General features: G+C 41.6%; 2 protein-coding genes across 2 annotated transcripts in view; both read right to left on the bottom strand.

Annotated features, from left to right (window-relative positions):
- GRIN3A (glutamate ionotropic receptor NMDA type subunit 3A) overlaps positions 1-26,109 on the bottom strand; it is a 207,569-nt gene that overhangs the window by 12,048 nt on the left and 169,412 nt on the right. The window lies entirely within an intron of this gene.
- PPP3R2 (protein phosphatase 3 regulatory subunit B, beta) lies at positions 21,141-21,653 on the bottom strand. The gene has a single exon (XM_004600273.1). It carries the CDS (start codon positions 21,651-21,653, stop codon positions 21,141-21,143), a length of 513 nt encoding a protein of 170 aa, XP_004600330.1.

Here is a 26,109-nt window from a genome sequence, read left to right as displayed (position 1 = left end):
GGATCATTTAGTTCCTCAATTCTTAAATTGTGAGTCATGAACTCACAAGGGGTGACATAACTGAAAGTGGGGTTTACAAAATATTTGGCAGCAGTTTCTGAATGTACAATGACCAAAACCAAATCCAAAGTCAGCTGAATAATCAATCCAAAGTGTGTCTGTCAGTGCTTACTACATGGGAGAAAAGAGGCTAAAAGTGGAACCGGTTCAAGAAAACCTGATTAATAAATGCCCCCATTTCATAGATGTGGTGCCAGAGGCTGGAAGAGTGAAGTAATTGAGCCAGATCAAAAAGCTAGACAATATGGAGGAGAAAGAGAAGTGACAATACTTACTACTTATCTATGCTTACTTTGGTCAGGTGTTTGATTGCTTGCTTTTTTCTTTTTTTTTTTTTTTCTATTTTATTGAATCACCGTGAAAAAAGTTACAAAGCTTTCAGGTTTAAGTCTCAGTCATACAATGATCAAACCCCCATCCCTTTACCAGTGCTCCTGTTCCCCCACCAAGAACTCCATTATACTCACTGCCCGCCCTTCCTCCCTGCCCCGCACCTGAATGGCCAATGATCTTCACTTTACAAGCTTGTAGTGATGTGGGGCTCAAGAGATCATGGGATGGGGGTGTTACCAGCACGCCCTCTGCCCAGCTGAGATCCAGAGCAGCCATGCATGACACGGCCCCTCTGCTCCTTAAAGACTATGATCCGGGAGATTGTACGTTTTGGCACCCAGAGACTTATAGAAATGCATCTAGACTGTGCCGCCTGGGGAGGAGGAAGGATTTTCTCTCCCAATGCTTTCTTTCTACGGGGAAGATAGCAGGGCGGTGGCAGCGGCAGCACCCATGTGGCATCCGCCATTTTCTGGTTTTATTTTGTGTGTTTTAGGCTATGCCTAGCATTGCGCAGAATCACTCCTGGTAGTGCTTAGGGGCCCACATGTGGTGCTGGGGATAGAACTATGGTCAGTAGGCAGTAGGTCAGTACAGCAAGGCAAGTGCTTTGCCTGCTGTACTATGTCTTTGTATAGTTATTAGCTTGCCTTTATAATATCACTTTGTAGTTGAAGAAACTACAAAGTACCAACAGCTTTGAAGGGACAAAGTTGATCTCTAAATTCATGTTGGTTTAGCTCTAAAACCTGGGTTCTTTTGCTATTAACAAATCAGCTACAGATACAGCTAGAACTGAAGCAGGCACTTTGCTAATTGATTTACAGACACTAAGAAAACCCTCACATAGGCCTGGAGAGATAGTACAGGGGCTAAAGTGCTTTCCTTGCATGCTAACACTAGCATTGCATGAGCACAGAGCTGAGAGTTGTCCTTAGCACCACTGCCTATGGCCTCAATACCGCAGACCCAGAATGAAAAGACTAGAAAAAGAAAACCTTCACATATACCCCACTGAACATATTTTATTCAGTTGCTGACATCAATGACAAGGAAAATCCCACAGAAGGAAAGGCATTTGAGATACTGTGGACCTACTGTGTGCCAGACACTCCTCCAAGTACCAAGGGCTGGATTACTCCCAGCCTTTCAGTATGGAGATTTCTCAAATCCTTAAGAATAGAATTCCGATACCGGGGCAGTCCCAGCCGGGGCCGGTGCTCTGCTCCGGCCGAGTTTCGGCCCGGGTGCCCATGCCTCTGCACAGCCGGTGGATGTGGAACGAGCGGGAACCAGAGACAGCTTTAGGATTTGGGGTTCCAGCAAGTGCTTGCACCCATGTATGGAGACTGTGAACTAAGCTTTTGCTGTTCCAGGAAGGGAAATGATTCATTTTCCAACTTAAATCTCCGCGGACTTAATTAATATAATACAGAGTGGCCGCGCGACATTTTATCTCTTCATTCTCATCAGTGGAAAACTTATTATCAAACATTTCCTTGTCAATAGAGCTTTATTCTTGGGGGATAAATTCCAACAAAAATAGTCTGTTTTGAAACTCTAACAACAATAGTGAGTTGTGTGTTGAAATCTGGAATGTAATCAAGGTAAAGAGAAAAGGAAGTGAAATTATCACTCACGTACGGGGGGGTGGTTGGGGGTGAGGGGTGGTATGTATACTGTTTTTTTGTTTTTGTTTTGTTTTTGTTTTTATTGGTGGTGGAATATGGGCACTGGTGAAGGGATGGGTGTTTGAGCATTGTATAACTGAGATATAAGCCTGAGAACTTTGTAACTTTCCACTTGGTGATTCAATAAAATAAATTAAAAAAAAAAGAATAGAATTCCTATATGACAAGTGCTTCAACTTTATTTTTCCACAAACCTAAACAATTTCTTTTATTTTTTATCACCCAAATATCGACTTTTCCTCAAATACTTAAATGCCTTCAGTGTGGTAGACTGCATTTGTTGATAATTTGCATTCTTAATTTGAAGGTCATTTGATCATTATTTACAAAGTCCATTCAAAAAGTCGAGAGATTATTAATCTTATTTGTAAGCCACTCCTACATTTATTCATTTATTTATTTTTTATTAAATCACTGTGAGATAGTTACAAAACTTTCATGTTTGAATTTCAGTCATACAATGATCGAACACCCATCCTTCCACCAGTGCACATTTTCCACCACCAATGTCCCCAGTATAACCCCTCCCATCCTACCCCTCTTCCTGCCTCTATGGCAGACAATTTCCCCCATACTCTCTCTCTACTTTTGGACATTGTAGCTTGCAATATAAATACTGAGACGCTATCACATTTGGCCCTTAGTCTACTTTCAGTACATATCTCCCAACCCGAGTAATCTCTCCAACCATCATTGACTTAGTGATCCCTTCTCTATTCCAGCTGCCTTCTCCCCTAGCTCATGAGGCAGGCTTCCAACTGTGGAGCAATATTCCTGTCCCTTGTTTCTACTGTCCTTGTCCTTGTCAGTCTCATATTATGTTATTTTATATTCCAAAAACGAGTGCAGTCATTCTATGTCTGTCCCTCTTTCAGACTCATTTCACTTAGCATGATACTCTCCATGACCACCCACTTATATGCAAATTTCAGGATTTCATCTTTCCTAACAGCTTCATAGTATTCCATTGTGTATATATACCAAAGTTTCTTTCACCAGTCGTCTGTTCTTGGGCACTTGTGTTGTTTCCAGATTTTGGCTATAAACAGTGCTGCAATAAACATACAGATGCAGATGTCATTTCTACTGTACTTTTTTGCACCCTCGGGATACATTCTCAGAAGTAATATTGTGGGGTCATATGGAAACTCAATTTCTAGTTTTTAAAGGAATGCCATTATTGTTTTCCAAAAAGTCTGGACCTGTTGTCATTCCCACTAACAATGAGATTCCTTTTCTCCCCCACATCCGCACCACCACTTAAGCATTCTTGTTCTTTTTGATGTGTGCCAGTCTCTGTGGTGTGAGATGATATCTCATTGTTGTTTTGATTTGCATCTCCCTGATGATTAGTGGAGCATTTTTTCATGTGCCTTTTGGCCATTTGAATTTCTTTTTTGAGGAAGCTTCTGTTCATTTCTTCTCCCCATTTTTTGATGGGATTGGAGGTTTTTTCTTCTACAACTCTACTAGTGTCTTGTATATCCTGGATACTAACCCCTTATCAGATGGGTATTTGGTAAATACTCTTTCCCATTCCCTGGGCTCTCATGGGCTCTCTCTATATTTTGGTCACTGTTTCTTTTGATGTGCAGGGGCTTCTTAGTTTAATATAGTCCCATTTGTTTATGTTTGTTTCCACTTGCTTGGTCAGTGGTGTTTCATCTTTAAAGATGTTTTTGTGCTTTAACTTCTTGCCATCTACTCCCTACCTGTAGGATAACATAGCCTCAGGTAGTTTAGGTTTATTGAGTTACTCCCGTTACAGTGCTCCCATTCCTGTATTTATTTGTAGCTTCTTTCTTAGTGTTCTGTTGACTTGTAAATATTGTTTTTCTCTTCTCCTTAAGTCCTTTGCATAGTTTATTAAGAGCAATGTCCTTTTTTGTATGGACACAGGAAGACTTAGCAAATGCTATACTTTTGTAACCTGGGAGTCACTTGACTCTGCATGATATTTTCCTCCTGGGCATCTGTTCTCTCTACCTAAGTCTCAGCTGCCCTCAGTTCCTAACACCCCAAAAGCAGGGTCCCAACGAGGGACAAGACGGATCCAGGGCAAGCGGTGAGTTATGTGCTACTCTGGCAGTGAGATGGGCCAGGCCAAAGTGGCCAATTCTTAACTATAAGTTAAGAGCTTGATCATGGACAAATGCTGTCATGATCCAAAAGTAACAACGAGACTAGGACCCCAACCCCCTCATGCTGGAGGGATTTAACTAGGCTGTAAGAGTGGGTTGGGGGGAGATCTGGAGAGAGATCCAGAGCCAGGAGAGAAGCAGAGAGAGAGAATGAAATAAACTGATAGAGCAACCATTTTGGCCTTCTTCCTTCCGTCGCCTGCCCTTGACCAACAGCCACACACAGCGGTTCCAGAGCACTGAACATGGGCGGTGAGACAGAGCCTCTTGGAGGGCCCTTGAGTGCATACGCCTGTCAGCGTGCTTTAGTTTTTTACACCTACCCACTTCCTTCCACCACCCCTGGCCAAAATCATTAATTTGAAAAGATATATGTATTTTCAAGTTCATTGCAGTGCTTACTACTATGGCCAGGATATAGAAATAACCCAATGTTCAGCAACATATGAATGGATAAAGTAGCTGTGGAAGAGATATGAGATGGAATAAGTAAAGTTAAACAAATATTATGCATCTGAAATCATGTTGTTCACTGTGACATGAATGGAACTGGAGGGTAAAATGTTAGCAAAATAAGTCAGAGGGAAAAGGGAAAATATTGGATGATCTTGCTCATCTGTAGAGTGTAGAGAAACAAAAAAAAAGGGAATAGATAGTATTAATGATAAACCATTGGCCTTGGTTTAAGACCATGAGTATAAAACTCATGAGATAGATTTAAAATGTGCAGAATGGAGTAGGGAGGGGTTTCAGGTGAGGCAAGTAATAACATCTGAGTTAAGGGCACAGAGATGAAAGTGGCCATGACTTCTGCAGGTTGAGAGTCATAAGGGGTAGGAACAAGGAGAAAGGACCACACTGGTAAGCCCATGGATGCCTCTGCTAAGGAACCTAGGTGCTCTTCACCTTAGGATTTAAGTCATTGTCATCATTATTATCATCATTTTTTACACCAAATATGTGAAAGGCACAGTTGTCAGTTCTTTTTCAATGAAGCAACTTACTTACTTATTCATGATGAAGCATTTATTTATTTCTTTTCCACTTTATAAGCTAGGAAAAAGGCAAAAGACTAAAGAAACCTATTCAAGTTCCCATGGCCAATAAGTTGGAGATGCAATCCAATCAGGGAGTTGGCATCTTGAGTCTACAGTCTTAACCATTCTCTCCACCTCTATCTACTCCCCAGCTTGGAGAAACAGCCAGCCAGTCATGAAGACACAGGATATCTAATCTGGGCTGGGGTCGGGACAGCAAAGATCAGAGGCAGATCTTGGAGATTTCAGATATTGGCACAGACTGAGCCATTGAATCTCCTTCCTCCTGATGGTACTTTAGGCAGTGGCCTTGGATCAAAGATGATGCAGAATCTGTCTTGAGAAGGAAAGACTACAAATGACTCCGAGTACAGAGGATGCATGAGCCCTAGGATTCTGAGACACAAGACAGGAAATCTAGGCAGTGCGCTGGAGGATGCAGGCAGAAGCCTAGCCCCAGGGAAGCAGGAATCTGGTCTGGAAAAGGAGTGCGCTGCTGGGCCACATGTGTGGAGCACAGCCTGCACCTCTGCTGTCTACAACCCCTGGCACTGACCACACCAGCACGTGCAAGCTCCGGAATGAGTGTGTGTGCGACCTCAGTGAGCACAGTGAAAGATGTAGGAGCTCTGTGGCCAGAGAGTGGGGCACTCCCTCAGCTAGCACATGTGTGGTTAGCACAGTGACTCCAGGTGAGCACTAAGCAGAGTTAAGTGTGAGCACCACAACTAAAAGTGGGTGTCCCCCGGCGAACACCACAGAGAAGTGTGTGGCACTGCAACCAGTGCAACCTTTGTGAGCACCACAATAACCAAGGGGGCACACAATACATGTGCAAAGACAGCAACAAAAGGAAGGGGGAAAATTCCTTCATTGTTTGGGGGAACCACAACCAACGGTGGCCAGGGCTTATTCCTACCTCTGAGCTCAAGGATCACTCCTGGTGGTTCTCAGGAGCCTGTAAGTGGTGTTGGGGACCAAATCCAAGTCAGGCACATGCAAGCAAGCCTTTTACTCACCTTATGATCTCTCTGGCCCTGGAAAATATATCCTAACTTAAAATAAAAAAGATGTGCTCTAAGGCTAAAGAGAGAGTTCAATGGACTGATGCACACGCTTTGCATGCAGGACGTCTTGTTCAGTTTTGTGACACTCCTGAGAGTAACCCTTGAGCAGAGTTGGAGATAGGAGTGACCCTTGAGCAGAGTTGCTATCACCATCAGGCTCGATTCCAACACAAAACTAAACAGAAAGAATATGCTAAGCACCATTTATGCATATTATGATCTTATAGTATCCTTCTAAACTAGGTATTATTACTCCCATTTTACATTTGAAGAAACAGATTTTGTAGGGGCCAATGACCTTATCCAAGAGCATATAAACAAGTAAATGGGGGAACTAGGGTAATATATTACCAAAGTGCACATGGCCTTTAGAACAAAAACCATTTACAGATACTCTTTTCTGTATGAACTCTTACTGGTCTATTTCCTGTAACACCTTCAAAAAATTTTTTATTCAACATCACCCTGTGAATTCAAAATCTGCTATATTCTTTCTGCCTGTAAGCACCAGTGAAAGTGTTTAAATTGTGTCTGAGTCCAAGTGATAAGACATGCAGCTGCAGATGTAATTTAGTTGTTCCACCCCCAGCACCACACCGTGTAAATGTGCTATGCGTCAGATATGTGTATCTTCTTCACATCATCAAGTGAAAATATTTTTAATCAAGTGGCACTGGCTCAACTTGGCTTTTATCATTGGTCTGAGGAAGAAGAGATGCAATGAATATTCATTGTGAAATATTTAAAATGAATTTAGGTGACACAGACAAAATGCTAAGGTTGTTGCACATGACATCTGTAGAAATAGTACAGAAATGCCACCAGTCTCATGGTGCACAGCTATAAAAAAAATGAAAGCAAAGAGAATACAAAAAAAAAAAAATTAGGGACTTTTCCCCTCCTTCATCTCACTGCTTTATCTGCAGCTTCATTTTACGGATTACAGTCACATCCAGTCAAACATTGTGTCACATTTTGATTAATGGCAGACCATAGATATGATGTTTTCAATGGATTAGAGCATATCTTTAAGGTGTGTAGGGGGTTAAGGGCTGGAGTGATAGCGAAGCGGGTAGGGCGGCCAACCCGGGTTCGATTCCTCCACCCCTCTCGGAGAGCCCGGCAAGCTACTGAGAGTATCTTGCCCACAAGGCAGAGCCTGGCAAACTACCCGTGGTGTATTCGCTATGCCAAAAACAATAACAAGTCTCACAATGGAAACATTACTGGTGCCCTCTTGAGCAAATCAATGAGCAACAGGATGACAGTGATATGTCAGGTTATGTCACATAGATTTACATAATTATGCTCTTTGCTATTCACGCAATGACAAAATTGCCTAATGAGCATTTCTTAGAACATCTCTCTGTTCATTAAACCTGACCACTTTTCCTTGATGCCAACCAAGGAAAGAAGACAGCTTCAGAATTTAGACTCCACCATCTGGAAATTCACTAACACACCTTTGGGAATAAACAAGATTCACATAAATGGAGATGCTTATACTATCTAGTGTGCTGATTCATTTCGGCTCAGACCAACAGTGATATGAAGAGGCCAAGAGCACCAATTTGGTTGCTGCCCAAACCTTACTTTGAATTTTTCTCAGAAATGGACACTTGGAACATGGCAGATGGTTACAGAACTAGTTCTCAACTTCCAGCCAGCAATATAGTTCATGTATTTCACTCATTATTTTCCTTACAGATTACTAAGACCCCTGAACTAACCTTCCTTTGCCCTCCCCATCCATATCTCCCAAACACACAACAATGTCCCTTTTCTCTGCTCCTCTAAAGAAAAGAGATCAGGGAGTTTCCCCATTTTGTTCATTGCATAGACTGTGCTGCTAGCATTTATTAAACGTACAAGAATTATGTGATTGAATGAATATATATAAAATCATATGAAAGGTAGGCTTTACTTTAAAAAATTATTAAATCACCATGATTTACAAAGTGCTTTATAGTTGAGTTTTAGGCACACAGCATCAATCTCCACTTTACTGTCAACTTCCCTCCACCATTGTCCCTAAGATTCTCCCCCTCCCCCCACAGCCTGATTCTTTGAAAGGTACCTTTAGATTTAGTTGTTGTAAGACAGCTAGGTTTTTTTATTTTTTGCTTTTTGGATCACACCCGGCGATGCACAGGGGTCACTCCTGGCCATGCACTCAGGAATTACCCCTGGCAGTGCTCAGGGGACCACATAGGATGCTGGGAATCAAACCCGGGTTGGCTGTGTGCAAGGCAAACGCCCTACCTGCTATGCTATCGCTCCAGCCCCCAGCTAGGCTTAAAAAAAATTCTTAAGCATATAATTTTCCTCTCCAAATACTTTCATTTATATTTCGGGTGATTTTTCAGAATACTTCTGTGAGGAAAACATAGAGATGGATATTCTCAAACAATAGATTAGAAATTCAATTGATAGATTAAAAACCTCAGACTCAGAGAGCCTGGAAAACTTGTCATTCCGTCTTCAAAATAACAGAGTTCTCTCATATGGGGACCAAATATGAGAACAAGGGGGAAAATATATTTATAATGAACAAATTGGCAATGAAGCATTTAGCAGGCTTGTGTAGGAAGTTAATTGATCTTATTTCCTGAGGATTCTTTCTTAGAGGGTACCGTCTGTCTATCCCCAACCCTCTACCCATTATCACTTACCACTTCATGTGTCTTGCCACCCCCTCCCCCACACACCATGTTCGCTCTCTCCTTTTCTTCATGGTGCTGACGTATTTTAATTGTGATGCTCACCCAGGATTTCACATCAGGCTCATTTCATTATGGTGCTTACACATGTGCTTCTCATGGGCTAAACTTCCTGTTGCTTCGACATAACTTTTATTTGTGTGCATTAGGGGGTCACACCTTTTAGCTCTGATGCTCCCACATAACTGGCTGTGGTAGGGCCAGAAATGGTTTGCAGTGTTCCCTGGATCACAGAGTGCAGAGTGGCCGGGCTCAAACAGCAGTTTCCAGGATCATGCTGGGAGCACTTGGTGGCACCTGGGGTTGGACAGGAGACCTTATAGTGGGTAAGGCAGGTGCTCTAAATCACAGAGCTATTCCCCTGGGACCCAGATATGATTTTTTTTAAGTTTAATTTTTTATTATTATTTCTTTTAAAAAATGTTTTTAATTGAATCACCATGTGGAAAGTTACAAAGCTTTCAGGCTTAAGTGTCAGTTACACAATGCTCAAACACCCATCCCTTCACCAGTGCACATATTCCACCACCAAGAACCACAGTAGATCTCCCCCCACCCCCCAGTCCCCCACCCCGCCTGTGTAGCTGATAAATTTTACTTTACTTTCTCTTTACTTTGATTACATTCAATATTTCAACAAAAAACTCACTATTATTGTTTGGAGATTCCCCCCACCAAAGTCAGACCTGCTGGAAAGGAAACATTTGATAATTTGTTTTCCATTGCTGAGAATGGAGAGATATGAGGTCATGTGGCCACAATAGTGGCCGTGAGGTTTCGGATTTTTGTATTTTAGTATTTTAGTAACTAAGTCCAGAGAAATTTCTGCCAGAAGTTGCATCATTGCTAGCTCGTACCTCTCTGCTACATTATATTCCACATATGAGTATAATCTTTCTATGTATGTCTCTGAATGGCTGAGAGGCACATGAGAAAATGCTCGACATCACTAATCATCAGGAAGATACAGATCAAAACAACAATGAGATACCTTCTCACACCACAGAGACTGGCCTACATCCAAAAAAACAAAAGCGACCGGTGTTGGCGCGGATGTGGGGAGAAAGGGACTCTTCTTCACAGCTGGTGGGAATGCCGACTTGTTCAGCCCTTTTGGAAAACAATATGGATGGTTCTCAAAAAAACAGATATGATTTTTGTGTCTGTCCAATTATACATTCTACTCACCCTGGTTGAGAAGAAGAGCATGAAAGCCAGTTTCCATCTTATGCATTTGGCATTAAAAGTAGTTGTTGTTGTAGAGTCAGATACAGGGTCAGAGCCCTTTAAAGACTTAATTCCCAGTTCCTGCTACTCTACTCCCTACATTCCTGTATTTCCTAGCACTGTAGCACTGTCGTCCCGTTGTTCATTGATTTGTTCGAGTGGGCACCAGTAATGTCTTCATTGTGAGACTAGTTACCATTTTTTGGCGTATCGAATACACCACAGGTAGCTTGCCAGGCTTTGCCGTGCGGGCAGGATACTCTTAGTAGCTTGCTGGGCTCTCCAAGAGGGACGGAGAAATTGAATCCAGGTCGGCTGCGTGCAAGGCAAATGCCCTACCCACTGTGCTATTGTTCTAGCCCCTATATTTTGTATTTCCTAAAGCTTCCTAAATTACTCTACATACTTTAAAACTTTTAGCTTCATGTTATTCTTTTGGTAATGCCTCTTCTTTTGCTTAAATTAACCTGTAGCTTGCAGCCAATGAATCTAACCTGATAGACAACTTAAAGGATTAAGTACCTCTAGCTTGGAGCTACATATTTAAGACTTGAGAGAGACTATTTCTCATGCAGAACACAGAAATAAATGGGTAGGCCTGGTTCTAGGAAAGTTTCCATGACAGTGAGGGACTTTGCCTTTCTCTGAGTTCCTAGTAGCTTGATGTATAGTAGGTGTTTATTAAATTGTACAATTACTTAATTTTATGTAATGAATCATTTTTCTTTAAATAAATGCATACATTTTTACAGTACATTTCTGAAAAATGAATTTGGTTACAATTGTTTTCAAGCTTTCCAGTACCTCTCAAGTATTTTTCCCTAGAACAAAATGACAAGCATCAGAAAAAATAATATATTTTTCAGCGGTCCAGTGCATGAAATTTTGTACGATTTCCTCTCCAAGTCTGTAAATCAAATCTTAGTGCTTAAAATATGCATTTTTTCTTTAATAAAAGAGCAAGGAGTGGGAGAGGAACAATGATTTTGTTAAGAAAGGAAGGGCATTTCACTCATACAGTGATCATTTACCCATCCCTCCACCAGTGCCCATTCACCTCCACCAATGATCCCAGACAAACACAAAAGTTTATAAGTTTGTAATGGTACATCACAGTGATTCTCTAATTAAAAAAAAGAAAGGGCAATTGAGCCTCAGAAATATATATATATATTTGCTTTTTGGGTCACACCCAGCGATGCACAGGGTTACTCCTGGCTCTGCACTCAGGAATTACTCCTGGTGATGCTCGGAGGACCATATGGGATCCTGGGATTTGAAGCTGGGTCAGCCGTGTGCAAAGCAAAGGCCCTACCCGTTGTGCTATTGCTCCAGCCCTGAGCCTCAGAAATATTGATAACACCTAGATACTTAAAAGCAGGAAGTGGAGGGAACAAATGCTTTTTTTTCTCCCTCCCTCCCTCCCTCCCTCCCTCCCTCCCTCCCTCCCTCCCTCCCTCCCTCCCTCCCTCCCTCCCTTCCTTGCTTCCTTCCGTTTCTCCCTCTCTCTTCTTTTTTTTTTGTGCCATACCAGGTGTTGCCATGTGCTGCCAGGGCAATGCAAGTGCCCTACCCTCTGTTCTATCCCCTCGGCCCAGCAAATTCTATTTCTAATTTTGAAGACTGATTTCTACTGTTTCCATTCTTGCTTCTTAACTAATTTGCTCAGAAGAGCAGCAACTCTATAAAATATATTCACTGTGGTGTGTCTGCATTTGGTTGTGTGTGTGTGTGTGTGTGTGTGTGTGTGTGTGTGTGTGTGTGTGTGTGTGTGGAGGGGGGGGGTGCGGTGTGTTTGGTGTGGAGATAGAAGATACATCCCTGAAAGGGATGTGGGCTCCAGAAGGACTAAGGGCAGACATTCTAGGAGAAACAGCTTGCCTGCCTGGAGGGGTTGGGTTAAGTTTGGACAGTTCTTCGGGATTTCTAATATATAGTTTAACAACAATTGCAAAAAGGAAGACACACATTTAGAGAAGCTAGAATTTTCTCCTCAGGAAAGGAATGGTCACACTCAACAAAAGAAACACAAGAGGCAATGATTTGCTAAGTTCAGGGAGGCCCAGCATGAGCCAAGTTAATGGCACATTTAGATAAGCAACACCACCTAGATGACAGCGCTCAGGGTTTGTGGAAACATCCCATCATTTCCTTCCCATCTACAGGGCCCTTGGGCCTAGGGGGCCTGTGTTTTCAAGTCTGGAATTGTCTTTAGGACTCATCATTATGGTCCCAGCCAGGCTGCTAAGGAGATGCCTGTAATTCTGGAGAACTTCCTGGCCCCCTGCCCCTTCCAGGTGTGGACAAGCATCTAAAAGGCTAGACACAGTGCTCCAGTTGCTACATTGCCTCTACAGTGCCATGTTTTTGAAATCTCAATTGATTATTAAAATATCAAAACAGAGGAGCTGGAGCGAAAGCACAGCAGGTAGGGCGTTTGCCTTGCACGCAGCCAACCCGGGTTCGATTCCCAGCATCCCATATGGTCCCCTGAGCACCGCCAGGGGTAATTCCTGAGTGCAGAGCCAGGAGTGACCCCTGTGCATCGCCGGGTGTGACCCAAAAAGCAATATATATATATATATATATATATATATATATATATATATATATATACAGAGGTTGGAGAGATAGTCCAGCAGCTTAGGCACTTGTCTTGCTGTAGTAGACCAGGGTTTGATCCCCAGCATCCTATATGGTTTAGCATAGCCAGGAGTGATTCTTGAGTGTGGAGCCAAGAGTACTCCCTGAGTATTGCCAAGTGTGGACCCAAAACAAAACCAAAAATGCAAAAATAATATTTTAAAAAAATTAGAGTTGATTACCTTTAATCCTTTTATTATAAAGGTATTTTCAATTCTTCATTTTTTTTTCTGAACTAGACCATATTTTTTTTTTTTTCCAGAGGTGGAAGCATAGGCAGCTATAATGACATTTTTAAAAGTGTTTGACATTTGTTTTATGAAGGGTTATCACATTAATTATTTTAACAACTTTGGATGATCAAATCTCCTATTGTTATATCATATTGCTTTGGCAACACCCAAACTATCAGGTGTTTAATTTTCTTTGACATTATTTTTTACATCTGTATATGACAAAGGCTAATGTAGGAAATCCTTTTATGGATGGAATTAAGAAATAATTTTCATTCTTCCCTTTCAGATATATATTTCATTGATTGGAATTACCAGGTCAGAGAAGAGCTCTGTTTTGATGTTCTGTTACTGTGATCTTCCAAAGTGTAGGAGACACTTTCAATGCTGTCAAGGGTGCCCTAATGTATGGGAGATAGACCAAGGGTATCCCTAATGTACAGGGTATACACCAAGGGTGCCCTAATATACAGGGGCATACACTAAGGATGCCCTAATGTAGGGGTGCTCAATTCCTCAATGATCTGCTTTTCTAGCTTCAAGAGTCTGTTTTTTAATTTTCTATTCAGTAGGAAAGACTGTTTTTGTTTGTCTGCTTGCTTTTAGGCCACAACTGGTGTTGCTCAGGCTTACTCCTGGTTCTGCTCTCAGGGATCACTTCTGGAGGGCTTAGGGAAATGTATGTGGTACTGGGAATCAAAATAAAGTTGGCCTGGGTAAGTCAAATGCTTTACTCACTAGACTATCACTCCAGCTCTAAGAAAGTTAGTTTTTACAGAAAGATTTTTGCTTCCTTTAGTATGAGTCATATATTTTTATCTTTTGCCCAATTAGATATTTCATACACTGAAGTATTTTTTTTTAATCTTTAAAAAATTCAGGGTTAATATCCAGGATATACAAGACACTAGTAGAATTGTACAAGAGAAAAGCCTCCAATCTCATCAAAAAATGGAAAGAACAAATGAACAGAAGCTTCCACCAAATATATATATATATATATATATATATATACACATATATATATATGGCCAAAAGGCACATGAAAAAATGCTCTACATAACTAATCATCAGGGAGATGCAAATTAAAACAACAATGAAATATCATCTCATATCATAGAGACTGGCACACATCCAAAAGAACAAGAACAACCAGTGCTGGCATGGATATGGGGAGAAAAAGACTCTCACATTGTTCGTGGGAATGCTGACTGGTCCAACTTTTTGGGAAACAATATGGGCATTCCATAAAAATCTAGAAATTGAGCTTCCATATGACCCTGCCATACCACTTTTGGAAACATATCCTGAGGGTGCAAAAAAAGCACAGTAGAAATGACATCTGCACCTGTGTGTTCATTGAAGCACTGTTCACAATAGCCAGAACTGGAAACAACCCGAGTGTCCAAGAACAGATGACTGGTTAAAGAAACTTTGGTACGTCTACACAATGGAATACTATGCAGCTGTTAGGAAATCTGAAGTCATGAAACTTGCTTATAAATGGATGATCAATGGAGAGTATCATGCTAAGTGAAGTGAGTCAGGAAGAGAGGGACAGATATATAATAACTGCACTCATTTGTGGAATATAAAATATCATAATATGAGACTAACACCCATGGACAGTAGAGACAGGGCCAGGAAGATTGCTGCACAGTTGGAAGCCTGCCTTATGAGCTGTGGTAGAGGGCAGCTGGGACAGAGAAGGGATCATTGAGTCAATGATAGTTGAAGGGACCCCTGGGGATGGGAGATGTGTGCTGAAAGTAGACAAAGGACCAAACATGATGGACTTTCATTATCTGTATTGCAAACCATAATTCCCATAAGTAGAGAGAGAGAGTAAGAGAGAAACTGTCTGCTATAGAGGCAGGGGGAGGGGTCGTACATTGGGGTGGAGGGAGGAGGAGGAAGGATACTGAGGACATTGGCGGTGGAAAATATACACTGTTGGAGAAATGGTTGCTTGATCATTGTACGACTGAAACTCAAACATGAAAGCTTTGCAAGGATTGCTCACAGTGATTTAATACAAATAAATAAATGCACTGGATTGATAGCACAGTGTGTAGGGGCGTTTGCCTTGCATGCGGCCGACCAGGGTTCGATTCCTCTGTCCCTTTTGGAGAACCCAGCAAGCTACCGAGAGTTTCCCGCCTGCACAGCCAAGCCTGGCAAGCTACCCATTGCATATTCGATATGCCAAAACCAGTTAACAACAAGTCTCACAATGGAGGCGTTACTAGTGCCCGCTTGAGCAAGTTGATTAACATGGGACGACAGTGCTCAGAGCTGTTCACCTCGAAATAAATAAATAAATAAATAGAAAGCTGCAAAAATTATATTAATTCTTTTAATTTGTTTTTGGTTTTGTGCCACACTGGTTGGCGCTCAGGGCTCACTTCTGTCTCTGTACTCAGGGATCACTCCTGATGGGGTCAGGGGGACATATGGGGTGTCGGGGATCGAACCTATGTCAGCTGTATGCCAAGGAAACAACCTACTCACTATACTATTTCTGGGGCCTATCAATCTCTTTCTTAACATGTTACCGATGCTTCTCCCTATTGAGTTACCCTGTTAACTTTGTCTCGCTATGATTTTATTGTACAGCAATGTGTAATTTTCTATGGCTATATTTGTACCATCAGTGTCTCTATTGTTTTAGTCATTAGATAATATTAGTTGTTGAAGTTAAATGGCTTATGACCAGTTGCTGAATTTTTGAAAAATAATGAGCTAGGTGGTTCATCTTGAGCTTTTCTTGTGCTAAGAGTGGAACACATTACTTCCTTCTGATTGAGACTTGTAATGTCCATACCATGCTTCAGAAGCGATTGGTGCAAAAAAGATCACTCCTATTCAGGGTTGCCTGCATTTTAATTCTGAATTTTATTTCAAGTCTTTAGAGTTTTTAAGTCTTGGCAAATATAAGAAAAGCATTGTTGAAAACAAATACCATGTAAAACTAGCAACAAAGGGGTGTTTCATAAACGTGTCAAAGTTTTATCTTGTATGCCATACTCTTAGGCAGAGCAAAATAGGTCAGTTATATCTCAAGAGAATAAGAAAAAATGCTGGGAAAACAAGAAAACTTTTAGGAGTCAGAGTTAATCTGTGAGTTATCAGGTTGTATCCTTTGGTCACCATAGAGAGCTCTTTTCTCTATAAGAATCAGCTAATGGCTTTATAAAATGACAGCATGATTTGTAGCTACTCACACAGTTAATGACCACCACATGGCACAGTTATGGTTAGCCAATATGATGGCAGAGGGTCTTGATTAAATCTTAGGGACTGGACCCTTCTCTCATGGTGTCCTCTTGTCTTGAGACACACCTTAATCTCTCCCCTTTCAAGGTATGCAAGAGCTAAATTGCAGTAACCAAACCAAAGAACAATTATAATCTATTAGATAAAAAGGATAACAGTATAAGTGAAGAATAGAACTTGTAATTAAGGGGCTGGAGTGATAGCACAGCGGGTAGGGCGTTTGCCTTGCACGAGGCTGACCGGGGTTCGATTCCCAGCATTCCATATGGTCCCCCGAGCACAGCCAGGGGTAATTCTTGAGTGCAGAGCCAGAAGTGACCCCTGAGCATTGCTGGGTGTGACCCAATAAAGCAAAAAAAAAAACAACAAAAAACTTGCAATTAAAAGAAATTTTCTGAAAGTTTTCTCATTGAAGATGTCTTTAAAGCATGACAGAGTTCAAAGCTACAACATTGAGGTGGTGTTTCTGGTTTCTGCACTCACTCTCTCTCTATCTCTGTCTCTTACACACATACATACACATAAATCTAGTGGTTTAGGGATTGCAACATTTGGTAGAGAGCAGACAATATATTAAGATAAAATTCATTACACCATATTGTCATGAATCTCTACAATCTCCAAGCATATTGGTTATTGCTATAAGTTCAATCTAAATACTGTCACCTCCCAACACTCCCCTGCCCAATCTCAGACTAAGCCCAGGTTTATTACCTATGCTTCTGATCAACTGGCTATTAATCAGAGGCTCTTATGGCTTTCTCCTTGCATTCAAATAATTAACTAGAAAAGCTCACAGAATTCAGAGAAACATTTCACTTATTAGATTTATGGCTTATGAATACTGGCAAATGAATACAATTTAGAAATAGACCAAAAAAATGGGCATAGGAAAAGGTAAGGGAATAAACACAAAGCTTCCAGAAAGAGGGGGCGGGGGAGGGGGCAGGAAGGGGACAAGGACACTGTCTCTCAAATCTTCATAAATTCATCAACCTAGAATTCTGCTAATTCTGCCCTTTCTGTTATGTGGAGGCTTCTTTATGAAGTCAATATCAGTGAAATTCGTGTCCTTTGGTGACCAATCCCACCTCCAGACCCTCTTTCTTATCCCTCTGAGGTGGGATATGAAGATAGAACTTCTGGCACCACCATTTTCCACCTCAGAGACTTTTCAAAAATCACTCCATTAGCATGACAAAAGGCCATTTATCTCCTTAATCACTTAAGAAATTCCAAGAGTAACAGCTCAGTGCCAGAAACTGGGATGCATACCAAATTCTTTATTATAAATCACAGTTTTATGAATAAGGACATCAGAAATAATTTAAGCAGGTTAATATAGGAGCCATAAAAATATTAGACAATGCAGCGAGGTAGGAAAAACTCCAAGTTTGGCCCAGGAAAGCTACTTCAGGTCGTTCCCTTGCCACATAGCCAGTAGGGTGACCTTGGAGATGATTCTAGACTTTTCTAGCATCATGGGTAAAACTGTGATGATGGTACCCACACCTGAGAATGTTATTAAGATAATTAAATGACAGAGCAAGTTCAATAGGGTATGATGAGCATTGGAGATCAAAATCTCCAATGTAAGACCAAGGAGTGGCACAGCTATGAAACAGATTGTTCAATAGATTTCTTGTTCTAGGCACAAAGCAGGAGGCAGGAAGCCAGAGGGGTCTATTAGGAGAGACAAATCACCCATCTCTCAGGTAATCCCAGTGGGGAGGTAAGGCTCTGTGTGTGTATATGTCCAGGAGGTCTCAGCAGCTCTGTCTTCCATGTCCATATGCTCTCTGTATCCCTGATACTAACTTATAGCCATAGAGCAATCTCCTCAAAGGACTCAGGTGGCATTTAAGTGACAAGAAGGGGCCATCCCAGGTCTGTGGCTGAGTCTTCTTCATAGATATGTCATGGATAGTTTACCATGGGTTGGGCGGGAGGAGGGTTAGGGCAGGCAGGGGGGTTGCTCATAAAAACTCAAAGGACAACAGTGGGTCTTCTAATTTGCAGTCAAGGCCTGCTTGTCTCTTTGCCAATAGTTTATTTCCCCAATAAACTTTCCTTCTCCCTATGATTTTCTCAGTGCATTCTTCCACAGAGGCTTGCCAGCCCCAACAGGGCAGTTGTTCAATACTGTTAACTATTATTGCCACCCCAAAGAACTGCACAGGACTAAACTTGTGGGCATCCTGCAGTTAACTGAGAGAAACAAGACATCACAAAATGATCTAACTTGGAAGTGAATGTAATCTTTCTTCTCCGATAGCTGTGCTATCAGAATTTTTCAGAGCTAATGCTAGAAATAAGATGATCAGTTCAAGGTCACTGCCACAGAGACATGGGTCACTATGTTGTGACTTAACATGGCAAATGGAGTTACATCTAGTCACTTGAGACTAAAACATTTTCCTTCCTCTTGTTAATATGGAACATATTATCCATGATGTTCCAAATCCTTGGAAGGGTGGGGAAAACTTTTTTTTTTAATCCCTTGCTTTCTGGTTTAGAATTACATAAATATCCAGTTAGTTTTAGCATGTAGGGTGAAACACACCTGTCTCTTTGTTTATTGCTGGGACAGAAGAGAAGGGAAACAGTAGGAATCGATTGTGCTCTAGGCCCTGTTTTACATGCTTATCCTTTGGAATCCTCGAAGTAATTCTGGGACCAATCTTTATTTTGCTTAGGAGGAATGATGTGGAGGCTGGGTAATGCTTGTGTAGCCAGTACAATGGCTGATAAAAGCCATATGTAAGTGAATCTAAAAAATTATGTATGTATATATGAGTGTGTTCTGCAATGGGATCAGGGCTCAGTGCTACTAGATTGGGAGTATCCTAGTATTTGAAAACCTGTCCACAACAAAAAGAGATAGCCAGGAATTCTTAAACCCTTTGTAGTTCTCAAGAAATCTATTAAGTAAAAAGTATGGCAAAGTGACTAGGGCAACTGGGTGCCCAACAATAATTACTTGACTTTATTTTTCTTTCTTTTGTGTAGTTTTTGTTAAGACTAGTTATCAGCTTCTTTAGAAAATCAAGGGTAACATATCTCCCTGGAAGGATTTTCCTTATCCTGAGAAGAATCAGCTGAGTCTTTTCTATTGGCAAGTACAGGTAAAGAGAGAATGTTTCAGTGACCTGGTGTTCTGAGGGGCTGACTACCTTTTGTGAAAGGTGTCCACTGTGAGAAACAGGATGGGAATGATGTGGTAGGAGCAACCCTGGTGAAATTCCTCAGGTTTTTTTTTTTCCTGAACTGTCCTTGGTGGTCTTGTGACAACCAGGGTGCAGATAGCTGTGTACCTTATGCTGCTGTGCGGTCCCTACACCAAGCCCAACCCAACCCAACCCAACCCAAACCAAACCAAACCGTACACCTACTGGCCTTTTTGCCATGAGATATTGGTCTCTTGGTGGCCCATTTCAACCTAGGGACAAGGCATCATCACTGAACAAGAAGCTGGCAAGATGCACACAGGCTGATGCTTGAACAGTGTCAACAAGTTCCAACATAACACCGAGTAGAAGTTTATTAGGGAGGGAGAAACTCTGAGATGAAGGTTGCTCTGCCAGAGGAAAGCTTTTACAGGATGTGGGGGCCCTCAGCTTCTCGGCTAGGGCTGTGATTGGATTTTGATACTGAGCTCAGCTAAAAAAGACAGGTTTACCCAACTCAGTGTCTTTTGAGCACCAGGAGCCACATTGGAGCATTTCAGAATTCTAGAGTCTACTGCAGCCCCATCTTCATTGCTTCTGTCCCATGAGAAGAATGATTATAGCCATGAGGATGGGGACTGAGAGTGGGGAAAGTGAGAGAACTTTTTATGAAGATATATGCTGTTAACATTTCTAAAATCCCACTCCCTGCAAGGCTGATAGTACAGATGAACACTTAGTCCAAGCTTAGTGCTTATGCAAAAACCCTGAGACCAGTTTCTTTTCAAGGGATGAAGCAATGTCACAGGAGCTTGACTTAGAATTCTTAGATCATGCTCAAGGATTTCTGGCTGCATCCTGGGGAGAAGATTCATTGGTAAATAGGGGCTGGAGAGAGTTAATTCAGGGGGTATGGCACTTTTCCTGCATGTGGCTGACCCTGGTTCTATACCTGGTACCATGTCCTCTGAGCATCATTAGGAGTGACCCCTGAGTAAGGCATCCAGGAGTAAGCAGGATGTGGCCTGGCCTAGCCCCATGCCATGTATTCCCTCATCTCCAATGTGCTCAGGTAACAGCAATGTATTTATTTCTTGGGCTACAATTGTTAAGTGAATGATTTTAACAAAATATACCTGAACACAAGTAGATGCCAACTCTTTACTAGATTTGAATCATTCAATTGTCTGATATAAAACTGTAAGAATGAAAGCCAAGAAAGACTTCTCTTTGGAACTGCTAAAGTTCTTTACTCTTTATAGTTTTTGTCTTCAAATTAAAACAAAAAACAAGTCGTTTATAAAAGTCCTTTTCTTTCCTTCACCAACCACGTCCTCTTTTGTGTTCTTTCCCACGCAGGGTGTTAACCCTGAATCAGTGAGAGAAGAGTTTATCGAATAAGAGTTATAGAGAAACAGATTTGATCGGGAGATTCAAGCAAGAAAATGGGACTTCACAAGAAGAAGTGACTCCAAGTCTAAGAGATAGCACTGAACTTGAATGACAGTAGAAAGCAAATAGAATATTGAGGACTTTCAAAAGGGCTCACAGGACTATCACCAACTTCTTATGGATCTCCAGCTCCCGAACCACAGTGCTGAATTCTTCAAAGGATATTTTCCCATCTCCATCATGATCCAAGATGATGATGGTTTTGTCTACGAGCTGCTGTAGCTGCCAACTTTTCAGGTTGTTTCCCACCATCAGCTTCAGAACTTGGAAGAGCTCCCCGTTGGAGATGTAGCCGTCTTTATCCAAGTCGTAGATGCTGAAAGCAAACCTCAACTTCCTCTCTTCGTCGCCCTTCACACAGAATTGGGAGGTCCCCTGGATGAACTCCTGGAAGTCCACTTCGCCATTGCCATCCACGTCGAAAAGGTCAATCACGCGCTTCACCAACGGGTTATTCTTCAGCTCAGGCATGGCCATAAACTCCTTCACGCTCAGAGACCCTGAGCTGTCCAAATCTAACTTCTTGAAGCTCCTGCTCAGCCTTTTAATTTCCTGTTGGCTAAAAGGGTGGCATATATCATCAGGGAAACTGGCCTCATTCCCCATTGTGGGTGCTGGCTTCGCACGCACGCCCGGATGGAGCAGGGAACAGTTACAGTGCGGGATGTGCTCGCGCAGCACCGGTTGCACCGGAAGAGGGTGGGGGGAGGGGTTGAAGGAGGAGAACCGAGAGGGGATGTGATTCGGGTGCGAGTGGGGCTCAGTGGTAGGACTTCCACGGTTGAACACAAAAACAAACAAGTGCTGAGAGACAGGCAGCGAACGAGTGGGGAAAGGGGACTTTGAGAGAAAGCATGTGAGGGTGTTTGGGGTGTGTGTGTGTGTGTGTGTGTGTGTGTGTGTGTGTGTGTGTGTGTGTGTGTGTGTGTGTGTATTATGCAGGGAGAGAAGGAGAGGCTGAGATCTTGGCAATTAGGTCCTTGTCTTTCTTGTTAGCCGCATATATGTTTCCATTACACCCACCCTCAGTTCCTTGTTATTATTTTATTTTCTCCTTTGCTATTATTTTATTGTCTCATTGCTTCACCGTCCATTTTTTTCTTAGAAAGTAACTGTCGTAGAGGGAAGAGCTGTGTCCTCCCTGACTCACAGCTGTGTTCCCAACACAGTGTCTGACATGTGCAGATGATTAATATCTAGTGACTCAGCAAACGGCACTCATGGGCTACTTATTGTTGCTGTGCAGATGACAGTTCAGACTCAATGAGATCACATATAAAAGCACTGATGGTATATATATCTATATCTACACACATATATATGTATAGAGTAGTGTGATTAGACCTGCTCACATATTATACATGCTACGCAATATATATACTCATACAAACGATTTTATGTTATGATAGATATGTTTTTATAAATAGTTTCCCTAAATTCTTGGAATAAGAAGCCAGGTATGGACTGATACTTTCACTACTGGTTACTGCCCTCTCTAAGGCATGGTGGGAGTCAGGCCAGGTCTTTCAGGGTCTTTGTAAGAAGAGTCTGCCAAATTTCACAGAATTTCTCACAACCACCGGCAAATGGTTACATACTTTTCCAGGGTATTTCTCAAGAAAACTCAAGTTGCAGGAGTACAGGATCTGTCATTCTTTGACTCTAAAACTTGAAATCTGTAATCTTACACTGGGCTGGTCACTCTGTTGGACCGTGCCTGCCTGGTGGTGCTCTGACCAACACAAGCTGCCAGCTCAGTGGCTGTGGCCTCTTGGCTGCCTAACTCTTATCCCTGGTTTAGCTTAGCTGGCTCTGTCCTTTTTTGGTGAAGACTGCTCTCATATTTCTTCTTTGTTTAGTGGCACATGAGTTCATGCAAATGCTGAAGAAATTAATATGCTTGGAAAGAGCTATCCATTTCAAAGGAACTTGGGAGAATTCCAGGCCGCCAAATCCATCTAAAGGGGGTAAACACATCCTCATTTACGAAATGCTGGCATTGGCCGGGTGTGGGTCAGCGGGAGAGTGCTCACCATGCACATGTGAGGCCCTGGTTTGATCTCTGCCACTACAGAGGGGAAAATGTTGACATATTCTCTATTCTTTAGGCCAGCCACACTTTGAGTATCGGGGTAACATGCTGAACAGGCACCACAGAGCCACAGGATTCCTGATGATTAAGAGGTCTAGACAGATGGAAGGCTAAAATATTTGATGATTAAATTATCACCTGAACTGATTGAATTAACTAGATCTGAAAAAAGCAGGATAGAAATAATTTCAAGCAAGAAAATTCAGAATTCACATTTTAATTGTCCTTAGTGCTAGATGCCAGTTTTCCCATTTGTCAAGTGAAACAAATGATCTATATTTTCTGTCATTGTATGAGGATTAAAGTTGACATTAGCCAAGTTGATAAATCATTGTTATTATCAGTAATTTTATTGCAACTTTATTACTATGCATTACTATTGAGTATTGCTATTTACCTTGCTGGGAAGAGAAAGTCTTTAAGGATTTCTAGCAGTCTCAGTACTTAAAGTACATGTGCTCCTTAATGCTTCTAGTACTTAACCAACATTAACTTTCGCTCCTCCAGTTCTTGTTTTTCCATTGCAATACCTAGAATGCAATTCAGGATCTCATACATGCAAGGTAAATGCTCTCCCACTAAGCTGGCCCTCAGTTCAAGACTCTACTAAAGGCAGACTTTCCACCACAGGTTTGAGGACCACAGTGACTGACTTCAGTCCTTGATGACTTTTTCTGAGTTGATGGTAATCCTTTAGAAAGGAGTTCTAGTGTGAACACTTTAGTAAGTGTAGTCCTCCATGTGGCTGTGTATTTATTGGGAGTTACACAGGATCTCATGTGGTGAGTATAAGAATTCTGTAAGTGAAATTCTAGTCCTTGATCTGCCACTAGGGGCTGGAGCAATAGCACAGTAGGTAGGGCATTTGCCTTGCATGCGGCCGACCTGGGTTCGATTCCTCCGTCCCTCTCAGAGAACCTGGCTTTTGGGGTGTCAGGAAGTAAGGGCAACTGAGGCTTAAGTAGAGAGAACAGACGCCCAGGAGTGAATATCATTTGGAATCAATTAACTTTCAAGTTACAAAAGCATAGCATTAACTGTCTTCCTGTATCTATACAAAAAGGACATTGCTCTGAATTAATTATGCAAAGGACTTAAGGAGAAGAGAAAAGCAATATTTACCAGTTAACAGAGTCTGATTAAGAGATAAAGGTAATTGGCTAGTTGGAGAAGCAGAGCACAAAGGAAAAGGTTACAAATACAGAGGAGGAATGGGAGCACTGTGATGGGAGTAACCCAATAAACCTAAGCTGTGTATGATAAGGCAGAAAGGACATACCAATGTTATCCTACAGGTGTCATCGCCTTCCCCAACCTCAAACTGTACTACAAAGCAATAGTAATCAAAACAGCATGGTATTGTAATAGAAACAAACCACAGACTAATGGAACAGAGTTGAATATTCTGACACAGCCTCTCAAGTATACAATCACTTAATCTTTAATAAAGGAGCAAGAAATCTGAAGTGGAGCAATAAACGCATCTTCAACAAGTGGTGCTGGGAAAACTGGACAGCTACATGCAAAAGAATGAACTCAGACCTCTGTCTAACGTCAAGCACAAAAGTCAGATCCAAATGGGTTTAAGACATCAATATCAGACCTGAATCCATAAGGTACATGGAGGAAAATGTAGGGGCAGAACCTTCCATGATCTTAAAGCTAAAAGTATTTTCAAGGATGAAACACTACTGACCAAGCAAGTGGAAACAAAAGAACAACCAGTGCTGGCATGGATGCAGGGAGACTAGTCCAGCCTCTTTGGAAAACAATATGGGCATTCCTCCAAAAACTAGAAATTAAACTTCCATATGACCCAGCAATACCACTCCTGGGGATATATCCCAGAGATACAAAAACAAACAAACAAACAAATAAACACCCCCCCCCCAACACACACACAGTAGAAATGACATCTGCACTTGTATGTTTATTGCAGCACTGTTCACAATAGCCAGAATCTGGGAACAACCCGAGTGCCGCAAGTGCCTAAGAACAGATGACTGGTGAAAGAAACTTTGGTACATCTACACAATGGAATACTATGCAGCTGTTAGAAAAGATGATTCATGAAATTTGCATATAAGTGGATGGACATCATGGAGAGTATCATGCTAAGTGAAATGAGTCAGAAAGAGAGGGACAGACATAGAATGACTGCACTCATGTGTGGAACATAAGTAATATAATATGAGATTAACACCTAAAGGAAAGTAGAGATAATGGCCAGGAGGATCACTCCATAGTTTGGAAGCCGGCCTCACTTGCTGGGGAAAAGACAGAATGGTGAGGGGACCACTAAGTAAATGACTGTTGAAGGGATCACTCGGGATGGGCGATGTATGCTGAAAGTAGACTAAGTACCAAACATGATGGCCTCTTAGTATCTGTATTGCAAATCATAATGCCCCAAATTAGAGAGAGACTAAGAAGGAATGTACTTTCCATAGAGGCAGGGGGTGGGGGTGGGGTGGGAGTGGCAGGAGGCATACTGGGAACAGTGGTGGCAGAAAATGTGCACTGATGGAGGGATGGGTGCTCATTCATTGTATGACTGGAACTTAATCATGAAAGTTTGTAACTGTATCTCACAGTGATCCAATTCAGAAAAAAAAAAGAAATCTATGATAAGTATGGCTTAAGGATGTCATACTTTGGGTCAGTCTTCTATGCTTATCATTATATTCAAAAAGATCAAGAGTAATGTGCTTGATTTTCTCTTGTAATTCTAAGATGATGTTTAATGGGAGTGCTGTAGGATATAATTTTCAATCAAAATTTTGCTATGGGCAGAATTACATATCTGAGTCAATGTTTGCTTATCCATAAAACAAAGACCATGATTGCTAACTCATAGCATCTTTCTCAAGACTGAGTGAAATAGAAAACAAAGAATTAGATTCAACACCTAGCAACAGGAGGTACAAATATAGCAGATGTATTGATTATTGATCACTGTAGGCATGCCTA

This window comes from Sorex araneus, chromosome 1, assembly GCF_027595985.1.
Source record: "Sorex araneus isolate mSorAra2 chromosome 1, mSorAra2.pri, whole genome shotgun sequence".
Lineage (NCBI taxonomy): Eukaryota > Metazoa > Chordata > Mammalia > Eulipotyphla > Soricidae > Sorex > Sorex araneus.
This window is presented reverse-complemented; position numbering and strand designations above follow the sequence as displayed.

Bases quoted from the DNA above. Each gene is read 5' to 3' on its own strand.
- PPP3R2 (XM_004600273.1), bottom strand. From the start codon at position 21,653: ATGGGGAATGAGGCCAGTTTCCCTGATGATATATGCCACCCTTTTAGC.